Raw genomic sequence first — 27,421 nt, forward strand, 5'->3', positions numbered from 1 at the left:
TAAGACTTCTGAGATCAAGAAATCCAATTTATAAAATCTAAAAAATAAAAATTTATAATTTCAAACATAAACATTTATAAGCTCAATAATTAATTTGAAAAAAAGTAAAACTAATTTTTTGAAATAGTCTTCTAAAAATAATCAATATAAAAATTTAAATACCACCAATCAAAAAATAAAAAAATAGCATACTGAAATATGCCTCTAGTATGTAAAAGAAATAATTTCGACTTTTCAAACAGAATAACAGAACAAACAAAAAAATCTTCCAATCCTTTGCAAAATACCACATTTCTGTGATTTCACCATATATTTTCAAAAGAATCATCAGGTTTTAGGACAAGCTAATGACGTTTCAATTGGAAAAACAGTAAACGAGTAATATTGTAATGACAATTAATATATAGAACACATAAATAAAACATACAACATGTACTCATTAAAACACATAATTCAAACAAATATTTTTTTTGAAGTGAGGACTCGTTTTTAATGTTTTCATTAAGAACTTGGTACCCTAAGAATTTAAAAAGACTTATATAAGAATTAAGCTTATAACTTTTGTCTATTATAATTGGATAAATAAGGAGTTCTAGACATAAAAGCAACAAAAGATATTGACTTGTTTGAGAAATATTTGAAAAATATTAAGAAATATTTGAAACATAAGGTAAAAACTTTTTCTTCATTTAATAGTTTAAAACTATAATTTCATTAAACTTCTGATTGACAATTTAAAAAAAAATAATTATGAGAAATGTTTTCGACAATAGTAAAATTTTTATTTAAAATATTATTTTTCATAAATGAAAGATATACTAAATCATTACTTTTTCTTTTAAAAATATTCAACACTGAAGAAAAAAACTAAAATAATTAAAACATGACCCACAAATTAATTATAAAATTTTTAAACAATCCTATTTTTCCCTCAACAAGTCAAAATGAGAACTCTCTTAGGGCACCAAATATCCTTAACTATAGATGAACACATCTTATTTTGATTCAAAGGAATCATTAAAAAAGTGACAAGAAATGTATAAAATATCCCCCATCCTCTTTTGTTTTTTCTGTACAAAAGGATTGGCAGTTTTGATTGCTTGTGTCATTTTTATAGCCAACACCTGGAATTCTGTTCTTTATATCATCAGGTGGTTTTAAAAGGAAAAAATGTTCTATGTACAATAAGGAAACAACACAGATAATATATCCCCAATCACAGTAAGCGTCACAAATTAGATCTGACTCAATTTGCCTTTTAAGGAGAACTGCCATTGAGTAGTTTTATCCCCCTTGCGACTTTGAATTGGAGCAAAGCAGTTGTTCTCAGAAAAGTAGTTGTGCAGAGCGATCTAGTAGGAAATAAATTAAAATAATTATTTAAACTAATAGTTTTAACATCACAATTCTATAAATCCAAACTAGCTAATTATTCAGATCATTCTGGGTGGAAAAAAATGGATATTCATAGAATATGAAATTGCAATGGAAAATAAAAGGTATTGGAACAATTAATTGCCTTTATTTTTTCCTTTTTTAATAGCAATTTTTAAAGTCACATGACATTTAGTTAATGAATTCTTACTTTATTTTGGTCGTCACTTATTAGAATTTATAGTAGAATATAGTGGTTACTAACTGTTGCCACATCCTCAATACACGAAGAAATGGATATATACCACTAGCAAAAATAATGACATTAACTGTTTAGATAAGCAAATCAAAAGTATGTATGTTATCATCAATGTATGAATGAATGTAATAAAAACTTCAATAACTAAATAACAATGTACTAATAGTTTTCAACAGTAGTATACAGCAGTAACAATTATTAAGATACACAAAAAAAAGAAATGATAATCTTAGAACCATTAGTGAAATTCAGATAACTTGGCGGTTAAATGTTAGTGATGTTGCTATTTTTTTGAGCATGCCCACACTTAGTGTTTATTCATGCAAGGAAATGTCAAAATATAGTGTTTTTCAGCAAATATCCATTATCAAGGCTATGGAGCAATTTTGTTGCGGAATTTTGCAAATTGGCTATGCCACACTATAACCATTGATGGCAAGCATGTCAATTATGTCATAAATGTAATTTTAATGTCAGTAGTTGCTTTAAAAATTCACATAAAATTTTTGAACTCAGCAGCTTTTTAAGATTTTAATTCGTTTATTTTATATAGCTCAATAATTCGAAATGAGAACAGGGAGCCTCTTAACTGTTTGGGTTTGAAAATTTATGTTAGCAGCCTCATAAGTGAGGTAATCTTTAAAGCAAGGTAAGAGGTTCAACTAGTTCGATTACATAACAAGCTCTGCTTTGTGTGTGTTTGAAAGAGGAAAAACCTCTTCACATGCTTCAGAATCCGTTTTTATTTATATTCACATCAATGTCGTAAACAGTATTTAGAGGAAAATATTTACGATTTGGCTTAATTCCGAATGACAGTTAACTTAGCTACATTACAAAATGAAAATTTGACTAGTAGTCAGTCCATTGTCTCTCAGTATATATAAAACTAATCCCAAAATATGACTAACTATATTTAAATTTAACAAAAAATCTGCAATTTATTGAAGTAAAAAACAAAAACTACAAAAAGTGTAAATTTAAGTTTTCAAAAGTCATAAAAAAATTAAGAATGCTGTGAATAAATTTTGTAATATAACTGTAGCAGTTTTATTAGCATAATCTAAATGTTTACACAAGAAACAGTAGAAAAATATACACCATTATAACTTAACTCACTGGTTATTGTACCTCCTAATTAATTAAGGAATATCTCCCCCCATTGTTTTACATATAGGCATAATACGAGCACTATATTTTTTAATAGAATAAAAGCATAGTCCAGCGGTTCCCAAACGGTATTCCACAGAACCCTAGGACTCTGTGGAAGAATTAAAGGGGTTACCTGTAATTCATAGGTTGCTTTTAGGAAATTATTTCAAGTAATATGCTAAAGAAATACAAATGGCATTTTTTAAAAGAAAATATAATATTTCTAATAATGATATACAAATACAAATTTTGAAAAGAATAAGCATTTGTAAAATATTGCACTAGTATTTCTCATTACACTTTTCAAATCAAAATAAAATAACTAATATCTTCATTGAAGAAATATGCTTCCCTAGTAACGATTTTCAACACCATTTAAAGTTTTCGTTTTGAAGTAAACCATAATGTCTTATTTCACTCATTTTCAGCTTAGGTACATACTCCAAAAATAAATTCATAACCGGAATAGATATCAGGGTTGCAAAAAACCCACTCTAAAAAACCTACCATAAAGTGGGTTTTTCTAAGATTGATTTCTTTTCTTTTTTATCCTCTGTTATATGGAAGAGCTTTTCTATTGAAATATATGCGTAGTCTAGCCTAAAAAAAATTAACCTATAGTGAAGAAACTAATTGTGTTGGAGACTGGAGAGTCCTGTTGGCTAGATTTGACTGTATGGCCATTGATTATTCAGTGCCATTGATTCGCTTTCTATGCAAATAAAAAAATTTCCTCAAATATTTTTCAAGATTAAAATGTAAATAAAAAGTAATCCTGTGTTAAAATAAGTTTCAAATGTGTGATGTATGTGAGTACATATGACATTTTGTATCCTGATGTCAGAAGAAACTTTTTTCAGACTTTCACATCAATTTATTTGTATTAATTATCTATATGAAGTCAATTTATAAAATTAAACTTAATTATTAATATTAAAATAAGCTTTTTTAAAATAAGGTACTTATCCCTGCTCTCTCTTTTGAAAAAAACCACATAAAAACATGGAAAACCCAGAAAAGCCTAATAGAACCCAGAAAAGCCCAATAAAACCCACCTGGGTTGGGTTTTTCTACAAAAAACCGGGTTTTTTCAACCCTGCTAGATATAGCCCAAGGACTGTATAATTCAACTGTCGGACGGACATAAGACACAATTTAGGATTATTAATAATAAAGCAATTAAAAATCTTCATACCTCTAATTAAACATTTAAATCTAGTCTTATAGAGGTTATAAAGTCCACTATAAATTAACAAATTATATTTATGAAGTCAGGGTTCTGCCGAGAGAAGGTTGATTAATTAGGGCTCCGTAGCAAAAAATAAATAAATAAAATGAATTGGGAACCACTGGCATCCACAACTAAGCAATAACCCATATAGAACATAATCAGATATGATTGTAAAAGCAGCACAGAATACATGATAGGAAAAAGTATATAATACCTAAGAATCATTGAGAGCTAGATTGTTGTTGTATTTCTATTTTTTCCACTGTCATGTTAGGATTCATCATGGTGGCTTCCTGTATTGCTTCAGTTAGAGCTCTGTCATGATCTATGGGCTCACCATCACTCTGGATGGTTATTTTCTGCTCCACTCTAGTTTCCACAACACCATCATGCTCCATTTTATACTATATTTGAAAAGGAAAAAAAAATATTACACACCACAAAATGAATGTTATCTGCTTCCTGTTTCTCTATCATAATATAAGGTTTGGTCTGCAGAAAAACATATACAGTCGAACCTCATTAAAACGATAGATACAAATTTTCTCTTTTTAAGACAATGGAAAACAGTTCTCCCATCACAATTATTAAAAATAATAATGGAATTGTTTCAGACATACGAGAATACTAATTTCTCTCGTTTGAAACTAAGTCCATATGACACCCAATGAAAACAAATTTCTCATTGTCACATTTGTGGGGATTTTCCTCGATGAAGCAAGTTTATTGCTTTTTCTGAACTCGATAAGTGAGAGTTGCATGTTTTTAAACTTAGAAGGGGTACCTTTTAAAAAAAAAATTTTTTTTATAGTAGGCGCTGAAAAGCCGACCAAATCCTGAGTTTAGGACTATCAATATCCAACTCAGTAGCCTTGGTAATTTTGAACCCAATCCAGAAGAGAAGGAAAGTTCTGAATCAAGCAAACTAGCTTTTGTGGATGACTTTCTGATAGAACTAAATTGCATTTGCATTATATGGAGAGGAATAGCATGAAAACCTCCCATGGTTAGGTCAACGGCAAAATGGGGATTAAAGATTCAATTTCTAGGATATGTTTATTACTATTGAATTTATAAAATTAATAGAAATGAACAAATTTAAGAAATTTCAAACTCATTCCCTTTGTTCATTTATTTCCTCGATTCCATCCAGTTTATACCATTGAAAAGAACTCAACCTTCACTTAATGCGATGTCTACTTCGACTGTTGGGTGAGTGGTGCCAATCTAGGTAAAAAAAAATTGAGAAGAGGGAAAGTGAAAATATTTTTATACTTTACTTTTTATTTATTACACTATTTCTTCATCAATATCACTTAAATTCTTAGATATCTTTTCAGTGATTTGTTTTTTTAAAAAATCAAATGCCTTTTTCAGTTGTATCAGTTTCTAAAAAATTTTGGTGAATACAAAATTAATCTTTTCTGCTCATCAATTTTGTTTTTCAGAGATTTGAACTGTTCAATATTAAAATTTTAAAAAAATATTTATTAATTCCTTCGACTGAAAATAAGATTAAACTGAAGAAGAAGTGAACGAAGTTAAAGAAGAAGTTAGGAAACAAGAGTTAAACAAGATTATATTTCAGAAAGCAGAAGTCATATAACTTAGTATAGGTAGAGTAAAAAAGTAATGTCAACTAAGTTTGATAAAAAAATAAATTACTATTATGAAATCATTTACTATCGGAAAAATTAAAAAAATTTCCAGTAGTAAATGATTTCGTGAGAAATATTTTGGGAATATCTATATTAAGTTTCAGTATTTAAGGGACTGATTGAACGTTAGAGTGAAAAATAAAGAGTGTTATGAATTTTTTTTAAAAAAACATATTTTCATTATTTTTAAAAAATAATTTAAACCAGTAAAAAAACATTTTGTTTTGTTAAAAATTCAAAAGAAAATTTTTAAGAGTTAGAGTTAAAAATAAAGAGTGTTATGAATTTTTTTTAAAAAAACATATTTTCATTATTTTTAAAAAATAATTTAAACCAGTAAAAAAACATTTTGTTTTGTTAAAAATTCAAAAGAAAATTTTTAAATTGATATCGATCAGAAAATTTCATTAAATTTAAAGTAGATAGCCATTTTATCATGAAAACAATAAATGATAATAATCAAAAATAAATAAAAATATTCAATTGTAAATAAAAACAAGCAATTGAAAAAACACTTATTACTTATTAATTAAATCATATTTGTCATTTTAAAGTATGCTTTTTCTTAAAATAATAAAATAAATTGTCCAGCTATACTTAATATTAAATTATAAGTGACTCACTGTTATTGTTTCGATGGTTTTTGTTTTACTAGATATTGTAGAAGAGCTGACTATTTCACCATCTTCAGCCAAAGGTTCAGGTTCATTACTGAATTGAGGTGGGGGAGGCACAGGGAAATTGACTTTCCTCATCTCTGTAGCAACCAGAGGGACAGAAGTCGTACTGTGCTGAGCATTATTAACGGAGCTAGGATCATATTTGAATGCTTCAGTCTTCACGATGGCAGACTAAAAATTAATTTACCACTTTACAATCACATTCATAATAACAGATAGAGCACATAGCTTCCATTTTTTTACAGTAAAACCTCGATCGATCGTTTCTCGTGGGACCATTCATTGCCAACGATAAACATGGAAAACTACAAATGCAGGTAAACATAAAATTTTAAATAATGACTTGAAAACTAATAAGTTTACTATAAATAGGGGTGATTGTGAACCCAACTCAAAATTCCTGAAAATTTCTAGAATAAAATCATAAATGGCACAATTCAAAAAATTAATGCCTTTAAAATTTAAATCATTAATATTTTCAAAACATGAAATTCTAAATAAATTATATGCAGCATAATTTAAATGAATAATTATGTATAAGTTTACTGTTATCTCTAATCACATTTATTATTTTACTAGAAAAAATATTTACAAATGAAAGAGATGCCAAGTATAAATTCTAGTTCTAATATCTTTTAAACAAAACATACAAGAATCTTTATAATCTTATAATTATAGAATCTTAAATGTGAGCAATGATTTCTTGAAACTTCGGGATATAGGATTTCTGGAAACTTCCGGATCACAATCATCTCTGCATAAGTATAAAAAGTTTGAAATTGATTAAATTACGTACATAATGTGAAATTACGATACAATTTTTAAACTGACAAACCACAAGTTTCAAACATTTTTATCAATTGATGCATAAACATCAAACATGCTGTAGAGGTATTAACAGAAACTGTAACAAGTCCACATTCTCTTCTTCAACATTAGCATCAGGAGTTACGATTTTTCTTCTCAAAGTGAAAAAACTTAAAATATTTTATGTCCGCAAAATTTCAAAGCGATAGATACAGGAATTCGCTATTTTCAAAAATGATCTAATATTAACATCATAAGAATAGCATTTGGTGGGGCCATTAAAAAGAAATTATACATAACCGAAAACGAAAGACACGGGAATGATAGATTGAGGTTCAACTGTACTTGGATAGAATCAAAACGCAAATTTATACCTGAACATCATCTAATGTACCAGTCATTACTCTTGTACTTTTTGTAACCTGTTGAGTTACATTCTTTTCTTGATTCACACTTGTTTTAGAGGATTTTGTGTGCACAATTGCTTTGTCAGGAGATTTTGTAACTTCTGTGCCAGATATTTGTTTACTTGAGGTTGTCGTGACTGAACTAGAGGCAGTACTGGATGATTCAGTCACTATGGTTGGTCCTTTCCATCCTTCAGCCTATGGTGGATTATCAACAGATTAGTTCTTCTTTTAACTAAAATGCTAGCTTTTTTATAAATATCTTATAAATATAAAAAGATAGCTTTTAAAATAAATATTATATGAATTTAATTAAGTTTTTGATAAGAAAAAGAAAGTATTTAAGTATGTTGCATTGCATTACATATTCAGTTCTTTGGAAATTGTTTTGATACTTTTACTAACATCCCATTTATTATATTACTTTAATAAGTTTTTAGTGGTCACAGGTATCTAGAAAAATCTTTCCTCTTTTTTTTTAACTATCTACAGAATTTCAAAAAATTGTTCTGAGCACCAAATAAAAAATAGAACAACTGGATAATTTTTAGTCTCATGATTAGATTTTCACATGGTAAGATGCAATCTTGATAGTTCAAAGGTCTAACCTTAAATATATTGTTTAACCTATTAAATATAAGGTTACAAAATAAGATAAAATATAAATTTTTTAAGCAACTGTCTACAGAAGTTTAAACATTTTAAACTTCAGTAGAAAATAGGTTTTAAAAAAATGAATTATTAATAGGTAACTGAGGGTTTAGTTATGAAAGAACACAAAGATCAAGGCAATCCACTCATTAAACCTAGGAGCTCAGTACACAATAATCAGTCGAAGTTATCAGAATTAAAAACTATAATGCACAATAAACTAGAAGATATTCATAAATCAGTTACCATTTCTCATTTTTTATTTACATTGATGGGGCATATTTTGAGAAACTGTTCAAAGTGTAACACTCACAGCACTAAATATGCCATTAAATTTTCCTTAATATATATATATATATATATATATATATATTGAGAAGTTAAAATATTGAGTATATATTTTCTCAATATAAGTTAAAATATTGAGGAAATAATAAAAAATAATTATATACATATTGTGGATTGCAATATAATAATAGTCTATTCAGGAAAATTCTCCTCAAACAAGCACAAATTCAAGTTATAATACTAGTAATAAAGTTTTATTAAACCAACCATTGATTTAAAGTTTCTTCCTTAAATTACGATTTGCAATAAACAAAATCAAAGTTTACTAAACAAGTAAATTATAATGATAAAATCTAGTACTTAAAAATAATCGCATGCAAAAATAAAGAATAAGTAAAAATAAATAACTAATCAACCTCTACTGATGGCTTCGGTTGCTTGATATCACCCTGAGTGGTTGGTTTCTCTTTGCTACTTCTTGGGCTGGAATAGGGAGACCCTTCAAGTTCTAGAACAGCCGTTTCTGAACTAAATGAAACATCTTTAGAGGTATCAGCTGGAAAAGTACCAACTGCACCTTTCAGAGAACGATTTGGAGTGGAAGTTACAAGTCCTTCTGGAATGCCTACATTTTCAGCAGACACATCCCTGGCGTATTCCTTGTCCATTTCTTCTGAAGAACTACTAGAAGTAGATGTATTATCTCCTTCTTTCTTTGACTTCTTTTTCATGATATTGGACAGAGAGAGCTTTGTTTTCTTTGATTTTGAGTCTTTTAGGCTCTCTTTGCTTTTACTTTTACCATCCTTCTCTTTTATCTCTTCTGTGATTTTGCTCTCATTGACTGTGGATGAAGATTCTTGTGGCTCAGGAGATTTCCTTTCTACTTCAGAAACAGCAACTTCTTTTGCTTTTTTGTCCAATTTACTGTCAGATTTATTCTTTTTTTCCAATTTTTCTTTGGCTTTCTTCTCCTTTTCTTCCTTTTCTTTTAATTTCTTATCTTCTTTTGCCTTTCGTTTGGCTTCTTCCTTCTCCTCTTTCTCCTTTTGTTTTCTTCTTAGTTCTTCCTCTTTTGCTTCCTTTTCCTTCTGTTTTTTCTCAGCCTCTTTCTTTCTCTTTTCGTCATCTTTCAATTTTTTGTCAGTGTCTTTCACAGATTCTTTGGACTTGCTTTTTTTGAAAGATAATCTGAGCTTACTCTCTTTTTCTTTCTCTAAAACATCTTTAACTGCTTTTTCTTCATTCTCAGGGGTCAACGGGTCTTCAGCCCCTTCTTTGCTGGAGATTTCTTTGATATTCTCCACAACTATTTCATCAACTTGCAAATCAGCTTCAACTGCAGAATCCCTCTTATTTGGAATACTTTCACTCGAACTTCTACTCGCTTTTCCAGATTTTTTATCTTTTTCTCGCTTTTTCACCTTATCTTCTTTTTCTGCCTTTTTATCCTTCACTTTCTTTTCTTCAGGTTTTTTAGACTTTTCTTTTTTAAACATGGATAACGAAAGTTTCTGCTTTTGATCAGTCTTAGGAATTATCTCCAAGTTTTCTTTATTCCTGATAATGTCTTCATCTTTGGAATCATCCCATTTCAGCGACTCGTCAATGGTCGTGTCGTTCCACTCCGATGAGATGTCCTGAAGCCTGTTATCTTCCACCAGGACTTGCTGCGAAAGAACAACTTCATTCTGGGAGTGATCTTTATCAGTTTCGGGAGGAGCATAAGTGAAAGCTAAACCTTTGGCGCGCTTACTACCCGGAGAATTGTCCAGCATCATAGTTTCAGCAGGTACCGGAGATACATTTCCGAATTTCTGGCTATCTTTCTCGTATGAGAATCCATGTTCAGCAGGACTAAAAGGCGTTTTTTGCTCACTGGAATTAACTTCATAAATATATTCCTTGGTATAAGGAGTTGGCTTGCCAGTGAAAAGTGACGTGGGTCGTTGAGGATCGTGTTTAGTGTTTTGAGGTGTCTGCTGATCGCTGAATTTATTTTTATCATGAGGGGGAGATGCAGGCAGTTGACTATTAGTCTAAAAATCATAATTCAAATAAAAATGATCATGCAATAGGGATGATGTTTTCATAATCAGGAAGGTGGAAAGGAACATGCAAAGAAAAAAAACTCAAATTAGAACCATCAACCAATAAAAATACTACTAACTTAAATGACACAACTAAAGCTCATGCTTAAACTACATTATAAAAAAATTAATTGCATCTTGAAGCTCACTAAAATAAAATTGCTTAACATAAAATAAATATAAATTAGCTTTAACCTTTTAGATCATCAAAGTTCCAATAGGTATATATTTTGCCCCAAAAAAATCAGGAGAAAAAAATTCTTACAATATGAGGACACATTTTAGTTCATATTTATTAAAATTTTTTAAAGGTAAAGTATTTTAAGGAATGAAAATAAAATTAAAATACAATTCTATGCACAAACCTATTTAATTAGTAGCAACTATTTAATTAGTAGTAAATTACTTCTTGAAATGAAGATGCTTGAATCAAATAAACATATAAATTAAATTTCATTTAATGTAACCAGCTATTTTTGTTATTATATTATTCCAGTTATTTTTGTTTTAAAGCGGAAGCTTCAACTGCTGTTTCCTAAATGAGTAGCATAGGAAAACAATTGGTTTGCTTTGCAGCTACCCAACCAACCAAATTTTAGTAATTTATTTATAACAGTAATTAACTCAGATTTTTACACTACAAACAATTTTCAAAATTTTATAACATAACAAAATATTTATTAGCAAAATTGAAATTAAGATAGAAAACCTCTTTATTCCCACCTGAATGGCACAAGCTTTAAAAGAAGGAAAAATATAAAAAAGTTTGTTGAAATGCTAATTCCTTTTATTCTTTTCAAATATACAGTAAGATTTTTTTTTTAAAAATAGACTTAGAATATTAACAAAAAGACACAACAAACCTCTTCCACAACCGCTTTTTTATAAGGCTCTTGAGTTAAAGTTTTCACTTCTGTCCTCTCTGGCTTTTCCGGAACTTCAGGTGGTATCGGAGATTTTCCTCTAGGTTTCGGCAAATCCATTGGTAACATTACAGCAACACCTCCAATAGGTTTCTTAAAGAAACAAAGTTAAATTAACATATTACATGATTATACCATTAATAAATATCAAACTTAAACAAACTTGAAGAGCTGAAAATATGAAGATTTTAAGTGGCACTCAATGGGATTTGAGTCAATTAGCTTTAACTTTTATACACTGTGTATAGTAATATATACTCAGTATACTTCCTCAGAGATTTTGTCCTGACATTTTGTGACAGGTCCGTTTTTCATGAAATCGTGAAAATTTACTCACAATCTTTACATATGTTAAAATATGGATCTGATTTTTGTTTTAAAAAAATTATAAAAACTAGTGGTTGTTTCAAACCTTTTGTAAAAAGTCTGTATTAGTGAAAACTCTACTCATAACTTTCTGAATGATTAGAAATATAATTTTGCTCTAAGAGAGAGAGAAAAAAAAAACACTTTTCAAGAGCTTTTGTTTCAAAATTATAAATTAGAGCTGTTTTTAGTAGAGATTTTTTTAAGGAACGACATTTCACTATTTTGTGAAGAGTTCTTTGTCATGATGAAAACTTTCGTAAAGGAGCCATTAATGGACTCAAATTTCTCCTTATCCCGTTACGTTTGGCAATATTTATAAATCACTAATCTGGCAATATTATAAATCACTAATATTAATTTTAACTGTTTGTGCCATAACTTCACACTTTAATTAGTTGCAGAATTTTTTATTTTATTTGAAGTCAAGTGTTAGTTTCTGAATGCATTTGAGAAAAATACTTTCACTTTGAAAACATTCAAAATTTACCTTCACTGAGATCTACAAAATTTAAATTCTGACAAAATAAGAAAGTTATATAGTTAAATAAATCTTTCAAAAGTCAGAATCTTTTACAAAAATATAACTTCTCCCTCTAGAATTCCTTTCCTACTAGAAGCTCTTCAATTCTTAAGTATGACTAAAAAAAGATAGTTATTCTGAAAAAAAAGTTAATAAGTTCAATTGGAATCAATCTATTAAGCTTAACTGTGTTGTTAAAATGTCAGATAAGATGTGCTGGGGCAACTGTTCCAAACCGCCAATGGTTCTTTACAAGCATCCTATTGTCTGACTAGTGTCACAAACGAGCAATTGTCTCAACAATTGTAGACAGTACCTTTTTCTTTTTATTAAACTCTGACTCAGTATTTATTTATTGTACCAAATAAATAAATTGAAAGTTAGACAAACTATTGTGATTGAAAATTGTGACGTCATTTCAACATACCTTGCTTTTTCTTTCCACTTCCACTTCTTTAATCTTTTCGGATCGGGAACTTTCTTCCGGAGTGTTGGTGAGGGATGAAGCAGTCTCGTCTATCTTCTCATCGCTGGGGTAGCCTCTGCTGCTGGGAGGACCTGAAAGAGTGTGGCGCTTGCTTTCGTCTGGTCTTTGTGTAGGAGAGGGGCGCTCTCTAGAGTAGCCTGGGGCTGGGAAGGCACACACAGTTCAAAGAGGGAAAAGGATAGGGCAACAGCAAAGCAGGTAAGTAAACACACAAAAACATGCATATCAATTCTAGCAGAGAGGCTAACATTAAATTGCTTACATAAGCTAATATGTTTTAAAGAAATGCATTCTGCCAACAGCCAAATGCCTACAATTATGATATTTTTGAAGAATTATATTTTTTTAATATATTACAAACAGGCATATTTTATTTAGCTTGCATTCATCCATTATTCTGCATCTATTTAATAGAACTTAAAATTACTATTAAATACACATTTAATCTAAACAGTTTGGGTCTTTTTAACGATATAAATAGCTCAACAGGTTTTATAAAATGACCAAAGACATTGTTTTAACTCAGTATAGTTTAAGTGTTAGAGTAACATCATAAATATATAGATTTAGAGCAAATGACTAAATAAAATATTCTAACTTGAATTAATAAATACATCAAGACTATTAAAAATATACATTCATTGTCAATACTGTATCAATACTACATTCAAGTGTCAGTACTGTATTATAGATTCAGATTTTTAGAGACACTTTTTTCTTACAAATCACGAAGCATTTTAAAAAGTGCAAAATTTTAAATTCTCTTACAATAATCAATTTTAAATAAAGTTAATAATTTATGTTACTATTTGTTTTAGAATAACCTAACTACAAAATAATGCCTATTTAATAATAAAATAGATTAACAAAATTAATTTAAAGATCGTTAACAATATTTTCTTTATTTATAAAATTTCTGGTTTTAATAGGTGGGGTTAATTAGTTTAGATATTTTATGTTCACATTACAAAAACAGCTTTTAAGTCAGTGTAATATGTATAATAAATATTTTTTGGAATGCATAGATGCAAGAAAAGCTCAAAGCAAATTTACCAAACAATACTTCGAGAAAGAATAGATCAGAGAAAAACAGCAACAATACTTTAAAAGCTGAACTTCAACACTTAGAACGTAGCATGCTTTTGCCAACAAACAAAAGGGTAAGGAATATTTAATTGAAATATTTTACATCCTGTTGTCTAAATTTCAGAATTAAATAGTTTTAAAAATATAATTTAATCACGAGGGATTTGATTGGCACAAGGTTCAAATAAAACGCAATATGCCAAACCAAATGATGTTTTAAATTGATGCTGGCAACTTTAACAATACTGCATTAATATTAGTAATTATTAATTTTTCAGGTAAATTGATATGGTACACTATCTGAGGACACTATCTGTTCATGTGGTTTTATTAATTATTAATGCCATATTAATTTAATTTAAAATTGATTGAGAAGCTAAATAATAATCTAATGTTACTTAGGCAGAAAATTTTTAAGATATTCTTTGATGAAATAAATAAAATACTTTTTTTCTAAATTATCATTTTGAAATTCAGATCCTTAGATTTAAAGAGGTTTTATTTGAAATACTACTTCTTTTTTTCATACATTACTTATTTCAAAACTAAATATTTAGCGTTTCACTTAGAATTATTGTACATTGTACTAAAGCCAAGGGTAAGTAATAAGGAGAATGTTAAGAGCTAAACATGTTACAGCCACTCTAAAGAGAATCATATAAATACTTGGGACATTCAGTAAGAAAACCAGCCTGATCCTTTTTCGGAAATTTTAAAAGAGATATACACATCTCATTTACAAACTAAAGAGCTACTTTTGATCAGGAAAAGATACAAAATGGGAAGTTTATGATTCTGTTGAAACAAAAATATAATCACAAATAGTATATTGATTAAAACCAAGACACTTTTCTGTGCAAATCCTTTCATCAGCATTATTAATTTGCAGGGAGGTAAAAAAAGAGATAATACAAATAGAGGCATAGGTTTACAGATTGACATCTCTGTTTTTACTGTCTCTGTCACCTACCCCTTGCATCTTGTGGCACCGAAATCCATTGATACTTTGTTCAGGAAGAACTGACAGCAAAAGTAAGCAAAGGTGACGGACAATATATTCTTTTGAATGGTGAGAAAAGACCATTGAGGTATAGGATTTAAGTAATCATCCGCGACTGCATATAGTTAGTTCCATTTAATTTAGTTATCAAATTATATAAATATCCTTTCAAATATCCATATAAATATCCATCATTTGTGCTACCCTTTATGATATATATCATAGAATTATTAAAAAAGAGTATCTTGGAAAAGTAACAACTATATGATATTGCAAGAGCACTGGATTTGATTGGACCGCTAAAAATGGCACATCTTATGCTGACATGCTCTTAACAAATCAAATGCGAGATAAAGATTTTTTTTTAAACTTTTGTTTTGCTTTAGAAGAAAATCATCAGCAAAAAACAATATTTATTATTCTTCATAATCAGTTTCTTTAAATGCAAACAAAGACTTATATTTTTAGATACAATTTTTAAATATGTTTTTTTTCCTTAACATGCAACAGAGTATAGGTATAACCTGTGCTTGTTTGACATAGAATTTTACAAACACCACTAATCTGAGCAATGGTAAGTAAGAAAAGAAACAGATAGAAACTGGCAGGCACAGGTAAGGGTGCAGATAAGAAGCAGCAAACCTTTTCATTATTTCCTCTCAATTCTCGTTGAAGAAAGTGCAGGTTTTTATTAATATACTATTTGCGATATTAAAGCTGCCATTACTTAATCAGAATTGTATCCCGAAAGATTACTTGTCCGTTATACAAAAATTTTGTTGTAAAAAAGTCAATCAAGCTGATTTCAATAACAAATATCTCAATTAAAGCATTTAACATTTCAGTTACTATCTTTATATTATACAATTAGAGTTGCATAACCTGTGGTCCAAAAATGATTCCATTGAGGAAAGCAGTAGGTTGGGTAGAGTTCAAAGTGAAGTTTAATGGTTCAAGGAGCATTTCCAAATTTAAAAAAAAGCATATTTACTCTTTTTTTCATGTACCATATCTTATCCAATCTACCATAATTTTTACCCACTTTATTGATACCAAAAAATTAACACCCCATGGCAGAATCATGGTGAAACTGCGACACTGCCGCAGAACATTATTGTTCTTAGAAAAAGATTTCTTTTATTTGGGAAGTAAAAAAGTTTTTTTTTTCAAAATTTTTTTGATATACATTTTTTTAGTATAACTTTTTATTTCCCTTGTGCAGAATTATTTTCAAAAAATGCCTCTCTTACATATTGCAGGAAAGGTTCAAGATTTTTTTTCTTTTCTTACTTTCCTTGAGAATAAAAAAATTTTGCAATGCCTGGCTTTAGCCAGAATTTCAGATTGATATTATAAAAATTTATTTCCAAATCACAAAAATTTAAAAAAAGTTAACTATACAAATATTTTTTAGAACAGGAGTCGCCAATATTAGAATATGTATTTTTTCTTTACTAAAAAAAAATTTCCTAAATTTGTAATTAAACAATTTTTTATACTGTTCTATTCTATACAGGAAGGCCTTTTTTTCTGTAAACGGAAAACGCTTTTGCCACTTTAAATTAGTAACATATATATTTGCTACTCTAAAAAATGTCTTTCAGAGAGGTATTAGTTCTAGAGAGAATTGTTGCAGAAAGCTTGAAAAAATTCTGCCACAGAGATTAACACTAAAATGCCTTATAATGGCCATAGGCTTTGAAAACCTCTGACTCTTTCAAAAAAGGTTTTGCAACCCTAATACAACATAATTTAATTAGCTTAATTAAAATGCAAATTATAAATTTTAAACAATTTTATTTAAATATATTTTTTACAAAAATATATTTAATATACATCCAACAGTATACCCAAAAATATATCCAACAATGATTTAAAAAACTAGAATAATTTAACACTCAACATTTAACTTTACAAATCTTATAAACCCTCATTTACATATAAAAGCTATTTTCAAGAATAAACAATTTAGAAGGTCATATCATAAATAGAACACCACATACCGCCATCCATGCTCCTAGAGGCAAAGCGTTTGTTGCTTAGGGTTCGTTCAAAGTGTGGTGGTGGTCGCTCAATCAATGCACTCGCTTGTCTTGTTTGATATTGAGTCCTACCAGAATATCGGAATTTAGAACCAAACCTAGGCAAAAAGAGCTTTGGCTTAGGGGGCACTTCAGGTGTCTTCAACCTATTGGAAATATTTCACAATCAAACAAACAAGTAAACTTTGAATATTTTAGAGCAAATATTAATTTAATTCTAACTATGCATTTTCAATGATTGTTAAAAAGTAATAAAGTAGCAATATAGTACATAAAAAGACAATTGTTTTTAAGTATGCCTGGTGGAAAAAAGCAAATTACGCAAAACAATTCAAACAGGATAAGATTACAATGTAAGAAACTTCAAATGTACCATTTTAAACAATTTTTTAAAAATAATATTTGCAAGGGTATATCTAAAATAAATATCTTTTTTCTTAAAAAAGAAAGGGCAAAATATAATTTTAAATATATGTTATGTTATTAACAACGAAATAGGAAAATCGTTATAAATCATTAAATAATTGAGGATTGCAAGCGAAAATTTGAACTGTTAATTCATATTTGAAATTTGAATATTACTGTCCGGACAAGACATAGAGAAAATTATTCTGCAAATGAGAGTAAATAAATATGTATACCATGATCAATTAAAAATCCCTGTATAATAGATATTTTACCTCTTGGAACACAAGCCATTCTCGACTCATTCGTTCTAAAATATTAATTTTTACATGTGCTCTTTATCTTAGGACAATACCAATCGAGACTAAAATTTATAGCCAGGGTCATCTAAACATTTAGTCAGAAATAATGATTACTTTTTATTTAATCCCCTAGTCATGCTCACTTTTAGTAAAAAATTTTACTCCAATCACTGTTCAAAGAGAATAATAAAAACACAGGCTGAAGTTGCAGTGTGAAAGAAAACGCTAACATCACTTTTAAAATCTTAAATAAAGTTGGTAAAATAAATGTAAGAGTCAGAGTTCTCCCTCGGAATAAAAAAAGGGCAGGGCGCTTACTCGCAGAAAAGGACACTTTGAGTTATGAAAGGAAAAAACATCACCATCAAAATTTATCAAACTATGTAATACAGTAGGGAACCGATTATCCGGAACGATCAATCGCTATTCCGGATAACTGATTTTTCCGGTTTTCTGAATCGCTAAAAAAAGCCGTTTTTTTTTTTATTGTTAAACCCAACTAAAAAAAAATTTTTGGGAAATAATCTTAAAAAAGAAGAAAAAACGCTGAAGTAATACACTAATGATTATTTCCAAAATGATGGTAAGGTAAACATCTTTCAAAAAAGAAAGAAAAATCCTAAAATCTTGCGAGGAAAAAATTTTAAAAAATGACGGGAAAATTTATTGAATTTCGTTTCGGTTTTCAAGTTTTCCGGTTTTCTGATTTCCGGATAACGGGTTCTGTACTGTATTATGTAATAACTGAATTTGATCCTCAATTTTTAAATTACCCTTTTGTACTATTACCATTTTGTACTATTATTATGTGTATATTTCACAAAGTAATTCTCACTCATTATCAAAATAACAGAAAAAGTTGAAACTTTTTTGAAAAATAATTAGAGACAAGCTAAAAGACTATCTCTGCGTATAAATTATCTTTAAAAAAAAGTAAATTAAAAAAAGGGATTAATTGGTGAACAACTTTAGCTATTTTTTATATTTTAAGTTGAAAATTATGAGAAAGTAAGCATTTAAAGGTGCATTTTCAAATAAAAAGGTATTTATTAAAAATAATTAATGGTAAAACTCAAAATCACTAAAAAAAATTCATTAATACACGCCTCTCCCAAATAAAAGATGTGAATATCTCTGAGCCCAAATCTCATATGAATTTCAATTATCAACATAAGAAAAATCTTACTAAAATGAAGGAATGAAATTAAAAATTAAAGTTAAATAATCATAAATAACAAAATAAATCAGAAATGGATCTCATATTAAAACAGGTGGTTAAGGAAATATTCCTTTCCTGAAAAAATAAAATAAAAGGCTGTGTTTTGAAAGGATGACGGCTTATTTTTACAAAAAGGGCAAGGACGGCGCATTTATAGGGATCAAAGAGAATGAGGGTCGGGCCGCCCTTCTAGAACACTGCTAGAAGCAGGTAATGTGTAAAGAAGGTTTAAAATAAATTTCTACTTGACATTTGTATTTCATTTTGTGGCTTTATTTTGTGCTTTGCAGTAATATTTTTTTAAAATAAAGTTATTATTTCAGAATATTAAATTAAAAGCACAATTTAATTATTATTGTTCATTGAACTGAGAAGAAAGCTCGGTTATCATCCATATCTCTGTCTTTTTTTTTTGGGGGGGGGGGGGTATGCAGTTGGGAAAAATAACTGCTTATACTGCTTAGTTGTATTTACTCTACATTACTTCCGATTTATACTTTTAGTTAAACATTTGAAGCAATTTACAAGCTTTTAAACTACATTTTACAGAACATGAATGAAACTTGTATTCTGACCTGAAAAACGTGTGATGCTCCACACAAACTTTCCATAACCTTTTTGCTGCTTTGTGGTTTTGAAGCTTAAAACCAATTGTACTTTCAAACTGCTCAAACTGTAAGAATAAAAAGTAAGTAAATTCTAACACTTTAAGACTCAAAAAAATCAAATGCAAAGTAACATAATTAAGCACATTAAAAATAAAAAATTACTTCAGCTTCCATTAGGTTTTTTCGATATTATTTTTACATAGATAACTATTAGACAGACTAAATTTTTTTTTAAAAGAAAACAATTTTATCTACATAAAAGATATGCCATAGAAATAACAATATATGGATCATGTTTTTTCTAACAAATTTATAGTCAGGTGTGAAGCTTTATATTGCAAACTATAAGCAGACTATATGATATACAGTCTAAATCCATTACAACGACAACACATAACGACAGATGACATTGCGGTCATAACGAGCTTGTTGTAAAGCTCTTTATGAGAGCAATCATATTATAATATCTATCTTTGATGTCAATAAAAAGACTAAAATATTAAATAAACATATTTAACTTTTTTCTGGGGATGAGTTCGGTAAAAAACCAAAACAATTTAAAACAGTAATCCAAAAATTAGAAAGGGTGTAAAGGTGCAATAATTTGCTCATTAAATTAAAAGATTTAAAGACTATTTAACTGATTTAAACTCTTGTCATAATAACTGAAAAAATTCAGGGTTAAATTAAGTTAAACCAAATTACTCACTTCTCCAGGTCGTATTTTTATATAAAAATTGTTTCTCTTGTAAGATATCTTCAAGATTTTTGGCCATGCAAACCTATTTATACGAAGACGGTCTCTATAAACTAGTAAACCTGATGCAGAAACACCGAGCATGATATCAATGCCTTCAGAATCCTTTGCTTGATGTAAATCTACTCCATACATGGCTAATTTCTTAGCATTTTCTAAATAATGCAATTCTGCTTCAGCGGGAGTTTGACCCCTGCAAAATAAAATAAAAAATTTTAAGTCATTTAACAAAAAGAAAAAATTACGAAATTGAGAGCAAATGAAAAATTTCTACAAGAATTATTATTTAAAGTGGTCTCACACTTATGAAACAAATTTCAGCTCTGCTTTGCAGAATTTTTAATTTTAATAAGGCTTGAACCTGTATTTTTTTAAAAGCTTTTTAAAACAGTTAGAATTTCTGTTTAATAATTAAAATAGTTATTGACACAGTGTGAGTGATATCAGTCTCTAGTATGGAATGAACGTTGAACCTAACTTTAAAATCAGTAACAAAACAGAAATTGTTATTGCCTTATTAAATACTAATAATCTGCAAAAGGATAGTTTTCCTTTCAATTCCCACAATTTGATAAACAAGATTGTATGCAGAAAATTAATTTTCTTCCACATCAACAATTCTTAAACTTTCAAATTGAATAGTAAGGTCAAAAAATAAATAATTTACTTATTACACTATTCATCCTAGAATAACCACAATAAAAATGAATATACTTACTTATGTTGTTTATGTAATTCCACTACTTTTTCCTCGAGTTCTGGTGTTTGGTTAGGAGCAAAATGGAACTCTGATAAATAATTATTCACATGCTCATCTGGATCATAATCACCTAATTCAGACTGCACTAAATAAGAGCCTAAGAGAGCATGTGTTACAAAAGAACAGGGTAACCTATATAATATTAAAAACAAATAATCAATTATCTCTGTCAAAACATTAGAACTTCACAAAATAATTAAAAAAAATATATATTTACTTTCCACAAAGTATATCATTTCTTATTTGTAGGCACAACATATACCTGCAAAATAATAATAAAATTAATAAAAAAAATTATATTCATTTGGTGGATCAAAAATGTATCATTACAGCTTTGACATCCAAACAAAAAAGGTTTGTAATACTTTTAACAAATTAAGATGTAAATAAATATGTAAGAGTCCTCTAGACTTACAACCACACATTTTATATTTATTTTATTACATTTATTTATTTTTTACATTTATTTTATAACTTTTTTTTATTTAGTTTTGTTTTATTGCTTTTAATAAACTTTGGGTGACAGCTCTTTACAGTACAACATTTCTTTTTCAAGGGTATAGGAAGAAATATAAGCCAAGCTTGGTAGAAATAGCATAATAAAATCCCTTAAAAAACATCTGGCAGTTAGTAGTTTTGAATAAATAACTTAATTCTTTACATGAACTATCCATTTTAATATTTTAAAAACTTTATAACTCATATAAATGGATTTTGAAAGTTTTAAAATAATTTTTTCTGAAAATGCTAAGTTCAGGATTTTATTACTATTCTTTCCCAGTTAGATTAGTCAATGATTTTGTACTTAATATGTTTTCATGGATATTACTGATTAAAGTAAATACCAATTTAAAAGAAATATAACTAAAAATTGAATAAAAATGATTAAAATTATATATACAATTAAAAGCATAGTTAATTGTACAAAAATTATTAAAATCATCTATACAAATATAAGCATATATTCAACATAATTTCAAAATTTTTTAGTAGCAAAACCAAGATGTATACATAGAGAAATGAGATTAATTACCAGAAAGAATTACAATTTGTTACATAATTTAAAATTTGACACAATTTGAAATTAAGACAAAGATTTTTTTTATCTTATTTATGCATATCAGTTATTATAGATCACAATATCTTAAAAAATACACAAAGAATATAGCAGATCAGAAAACTCGACATTTTTAACATCTTAAATTTTATATTGCACAGTACAAAACCCGTTATCCGGAAATCAGAAAACCGGAGAACCAAAAAACCGGAACGAAATTCGATAAATGTTCCCGCCATTTTTTAAAAAAAAAAAATTTCCTCATAAGATTTTAGGATTTTTCTTTCTTTTTTGAAAGATGTTTACCTTACCATCGCTTTGGAAATAATCATTAGTGTATTACTTCATTGTTTTTTCTTCTTTTTAAGATTATTTCCATTTCTTTTTTTTTTTTTAAGTTGGGTTTAACAATAAAAAAAACCGGTTTTTTGTAGCGATTCAGAAAACCGGAAAAATCAGTTATCCTTAATAGCGATGGTCCCGATCGTTCCGGATAATCGGTTCACTACTGTACTTACAAACTTACTAGCTACAGAAAAAATAAATAATATTCCCATGAGGTCATTCAGTCTGCCTTAAATACCGTGTAAGACAAAAGGATTCTTTTGGAATGAATGATAAATACATTTCCTTAAATAAATTACAATAGAAAAACATAATACAAAAAAGAAGTGAAATCATAAAAGTATAGAAATTTATGAGGATAATTCGAAAAGTTTTAATCGGTGTGGCTAAACAATAAAGGTCAGTTTAAAACAATTCATAAGACTGAGTAAATTAATGCTTGATTTTAACTAAACTTAGAAGAGCAACATAGAATAAATAACATGGTCTTCTGATGTCTGGAACATGACAATGCCAGACCTCATTCTGCTACTGATGCCTAAAATCTGAATAGATATTTTGAAGGTGAACAAAGTGACCAGCCACCAATACGATCAAGACTTGACTCACACATGATGATTTTTGTATTTTCACGATTTTATATCAAATATCGAGCTTGGTAATTAGACAATTTAAAAGCCACTTTAATGATTCATGTTTAAGTGACTTAAAGATTATACATCGAAATTCGTATTCGCACAATTTTAAAATGAAATATCGAGATTCGTATTCAGACAATGTCAAAATCAAACCTCGAGATTCTTAGTAATTCGATTTTAAAATTAAACTTGAGATACATTAAATAAAATTTTTGGATTTCTATTTTCAGCTTTCTTTGGCAATTTAATAAACTCATCCCTGTGGTATGAATCAATATAGTTTTATAAAAATTAAACATTTTTAAAATAATCTGTGATTTTTCAAACTAATTTCGCCAAAAGGAGGTAGCGCAACAAGGATGAAACCAGTTACAAGAGTTAATCAATGTGTGCAGAAAGTTTATTTATTGAGATATTGTGTTCGCTGAGCTTTTCATTTTATCTAATTCTGTTAATAAGTAAGAAAATCTTAGCTTTACCTAGTTATATCTTCTTGTAGTTGAGCAGGGTCTGGAGGATAAAACTTTACTTCAAAAGAAAATACCCAAGGAAGATCTACAAAAAATGTATAAAAGTTCAAAAAAAATATTTCTCCACTTTGTTGTTAATATATCATAAAAACTAATAACCACAAAAAATAATAATAATCAGAACTAAATAGAATTTTAAAACAGAAAATAAATTCTAAAAAAACAATATCATAGAAATACATTTATTTAGAAAGAAGACAACATACTTTTCATTTGTTTGCTTATTCGTTTGTCAAAATTAATCCAATTCTAGAAAAGAGAAAAATGACACACATTTAGAATGCAATATTATTTGGAAAACCATAACTAAAAAATTAAAGCAACTTACCCTTGCGTCTTCGTTGTCTCGAAAAGTTAAGCCAAAATAATCTTTTTCCATGATGTTCAATTGATCACACATTTTATCAAATAAGTAACCTCCCTTGCTGGCTCTCTAAAATATAAAAATATGCAAACTAATTTAGAAAGTGTTAATTTTGCATTCAAGCAAAGTTTATTAAACAATAATATTTGAGAAAATTTTTTGGTTAATCTTCATTTACTACAGTTAAAAACATCTTAGTGTGGACAATTTTGATAAATTATTAAGTAGTCATTTAATCTAACTCAAAAAGATATATATGAAGGAAAATTTAAATTAATTTCAAACCAAGCCTTATTAGAGAATAATTATTTACATACATTAACTAATAATAGAGCATTTCCCTACACCAGAGGTCGCCAAAGTGGTCTATATAGACCCCCAGGGGTCTATTTAACTAAAGTGGGGGTCGATCTGAGCCAGGGGGTCGATTCGAATCGGAAGGGTCGATTGGGGGTCAAAGAAAAAACAGTTCTTAATACATAAATCACACATATCTAATTGAGTATGTAAAATTTGTGAATTTTTTTTATAATTGACTTAATATCAGTTTCTTTATAGAACATAAATTAATAAACTCATCATCAAAAACGTGGACATCAACCTGCAAGATGAGTTTGCTGAATTATAATCGGATCTTGAAGCAAAGACGCTTTTTAAAAATTTAACAATAAGTAAATTTTGAACAAATATAAATATAATGCAAAAATATGTAGAACTCTATGAAATAGCTCAGCCTTTTTATGCCAGCTTTTCCAAGCTCCTATATGGTTGAAGCCGGTTTCAGTCACGTAAATTCAATCTTAACTAAGTACAGAAATAAATTAAATGTGAAGTTACGAGGGGATTTAAAATTAAAATTGACCAATTTTGAACCCAATATAGCGAACCTTGCAAAAAAACACCAGGCACACTCATCTCATCGGTTAAGAAGCAATAAATCTGTAGTTACTTTACTTATTATTTCTACTTATTTATAATTACTTAACATTTAATAAATATTAAGGTATTTAAATTTCAACATTAATATATTTTTCATAAAACTATTGTTACACAATGTACTGTTACTTTAATAAATGTTTAAATCATAAAATAAATGTACAAACACAGTATCTAATAGAGTTTTATCTTAATTAACAGAAAATTACTTTTATGGGGGTCGATGGAGATTTCGAAAAATTATATAGGGGTCGATGATCAAAAAAGTTTGGCGACCCATGCCCTACACAAAGGAAGACATTTTGAACACAAATCAATACAATTAAAAACCATTATTCAATTTAATTTGCTTGATATATATTTCAGATATGTGACCCTCAATCAGAATGAATAATATTGAATTGGGGAAGAGATGCCCGTTTGTCAGCATATTTTAAGATATTAATATATATATATATATATATATATATAATTATCTCTCAATGAGTCGGTATTGTTAAGGGTTTCAATATTCATATCTATCTGATGTAAGTGTACACCAGCATTGCGAATTTACAATATCTCACTAAGAAGATTTGATCAAAAAGTTAATCAAGATGTATGTGCGTCCATTTTAGCCATATATACATAAAATGTATTTTACAATAGCAGGGGTCAGTCCAGAAATTTTGTGAAAGGTCCGTTTTTGTAAAATTGTGAAAAAATTACTCTTAATTTGTGAATAGAAAATAAACGCTAAGTCACATTCTTTCAACCAGGGTCAGCCTTTGTGAATTTGTGCAAATAGATCCTATTGCAAAAAAAACTTTTTTCAAGGAGTTTTTAAATTGTAAAGATTATGCTCAACACTGTAAAATTATAATTAAAAAAATTAAATTTCAAAAAATAAACTGCAATTGCTGCTACTATTTTAGAGTTGCAACATACAAATATTTGGTATTTAGAATATACTGCTGAAAGCAGAATATTCATTTCGGGCGAATAAAGGAAGGAGCTTTTGCTGAAGACAAAACTTAGTTCGTTTTGCATTTGTCTTTCTCCCCACCCCTTCCTGGGAAGTATTTATTCGATTAACAAAACAATAATGAAGATAAACAAATTTGTGAAGGGTCCATTTTTAAGTTAAAATATTTTGTGAAGGGTCCGTTTTTAAGTTAAAATATTTTGTGAAGGGTCCGTTTTTATGAAAAGATATTTTGTGAAGGGTCCGTTTTTCTTCTAAACAGACCCCTGAATAGGGTTTAATAGGTAAATTAATTTTGAATCAAAATTTGCTTATTTAATTTTAATTATCAAATAGAACAATAAATAGTCATAAAATAGTGCACGATATTTCTACATACATCGATTTCTGTTTCATAGTCCGTTCCATCTAGCAATCGAACCTTACTAACTCCCGGTTTGCCTTTACTGGATTGAGACATACGTCTGCCTTTAGGTGAACTTTGAGAAGAGCTAGTTTCATTATCTTGAGCATTCTTTTTTTCATCTGAAGAGGTTTTTTTCTCTTCATCGCCCTTCTCCTCGGCCATTACTAAGAGAAACTGAAAAAAAAAAGGCAATTTTTTTGTTAAAAAACCAATAAATGAAAATTCATCTATAAGAAATTACAAATAAATGCTGCAATCAATTTTTATAAAGTAAAGATATACAAGAATGTCACTCCTATTCTTATATTAGTGAACAAGGTAGTATCGGGTCGTGGTAGCATAGTGGTTAGAGAACTGGACACCGGTTCGAAGGAGCCAGGGGTTTGATCCTCGTCTCTGCTAAGACCCATCGAATACATACTATTTAAGTGCTCATAAAATCTGTGGAATAAAAAGTTCTGCGGCCGGTTGCCGAGCAATAGCATGGGTACAGATATCTGGAGAAAATTTCCTTCCCCTTCTTGTCGAAACAATGGAAGTGCCCTCACGAATGAGTGGTGCTGACATCTACCTGGGAGGTTTTGAGCTAAGACTTACTTTCACCTTTGTGGTGCTCTCTTGTCAAACGAAAAGCGCACCTTCCTGACTTAATTTGAAAACGCCAATGGCTGACAAACTTGGCTTGTCCAAGTGTCATAAGAAACAACAACAGGTAGTAATCAAGGCAGTAAGGGTAGATCTTAATAACTATGTATAATAAATGCCAAAGTTGTACCAGATTATCATCACTTTTCTCATTATAAAATTTCTAAAAAGACCATTTTCATACTTAACAAAAATAATTTGAAGAAAACACTATTATTGAAACCGAAATAAACAATCAATTTAGATCTTGTTTTCTATTTATCTTTTAAACCAATTACTCTTATTTTTCTTGTCACAGAGTATCATCTAGGTAACATGCAGATTTACAAAGGATGATCTGTTACTGTTAAAAAAATTTTATTTCTCAAATTACCTAGATGATTTGCACATTACCTACTTGGCACAGGTTAAAGTGAAAATTAATAAGATCTATGTTGGAATAACAGCAACGTTTCTTTTGC

The 27,421-nt window shown here is 28.7% G+C and overlaps 1 protein-coding gene across 7 annotated transcripts in view; it reads right to left on the reverse strand.

The window, feature by feature from the left end:
* Positions 1–288: 288 nt before the first annotated feature.
* The window catches only part of LOC107455995 (uncharacterized), a 71,392-nt gene continuing 44,259 nt past the window's right edge, over positions 289–27,421 (reverse strand). For 3 of the 7 annotated variants that reach the window (XM_016073755.5, XM_087165479.1, XM_016073753.4), the window contains 16 exons: positions 26,289–26,489; positions 23,974–24,078; positions 23,852–23,894; positions 23,595–23,670; positions 21,293–21,337; positions 21,034–21,207; positions 20,268–20,508; positions 19,526–19,623; positions 16,986–17,170; positions 12,837–13,039; positions 11,461–11,613; positions 8,924–10,546; positions 7,536–7,766; positions 6,298–6,525; positions 4,231–4,420; positions 289–1,352 (listed from right to left, as the gene is read on the reverse strand). In XM_016073755.5, coding sequence (XP_015929241.1) covers positions 4,238–4,420; positions 6,298–6,525; positions 7,536–7,766; positions 8,924–10,546; positions 11,461–11,613; positions 12,837–13,039; positions 16,986–17,170; positions 19,526–19,623; positions 20,268–20,508; positions 21,034–21,207; positions 21,293–21,337; positions 23,595–23,670; positions 23,852–23,894; positions 23,974–24,078; positions 26,289–26,477 — 3,777 coding nt within the window. In that variant the 5' untranslated portion in view covers positions 26,478–26,489 and the 3' untranslated portion in view covers positions 289–1,352; positions 4,231–4,237. The remainder of the gene's footprint in view (positions 1,353–4,230; positions 4,421–6,297; positions 6,526–7,535; positions 7,767–8,923; positions 10,547–11,460; positions 11,614–12,836; positions 13,040–16,985; positions 17,171–19,525; positions 19,624–20,267; positions 20,509–21,033; positions 21,208–21,292; positions 21,338–23,594; positions 23,671–23,851; positions 23,895–23,973; positions 24,079–26,288; positions 26,490–27,421) is intronic. The other 4 variants (XM_071178942.2, XM_087165480.1, XM_016073754.4 and 1 more) reach the window with 2 other exon arrangements.

Source organism: Parasteatoda tepidariorum, chromosome 6 (assembly GCF_982258835.1).
Source record: "Parasteatoda tepidariorum strain Cologne lab strain chromosome 6, Ptep-v5.0, whole genome shotgun sequence".
NCBI lineage: Eukaryota > Metazoa > Arthropoda > Arachnida > Araneae > Theridiidae > Parasteatoda > Parasteatoda tepidariorum.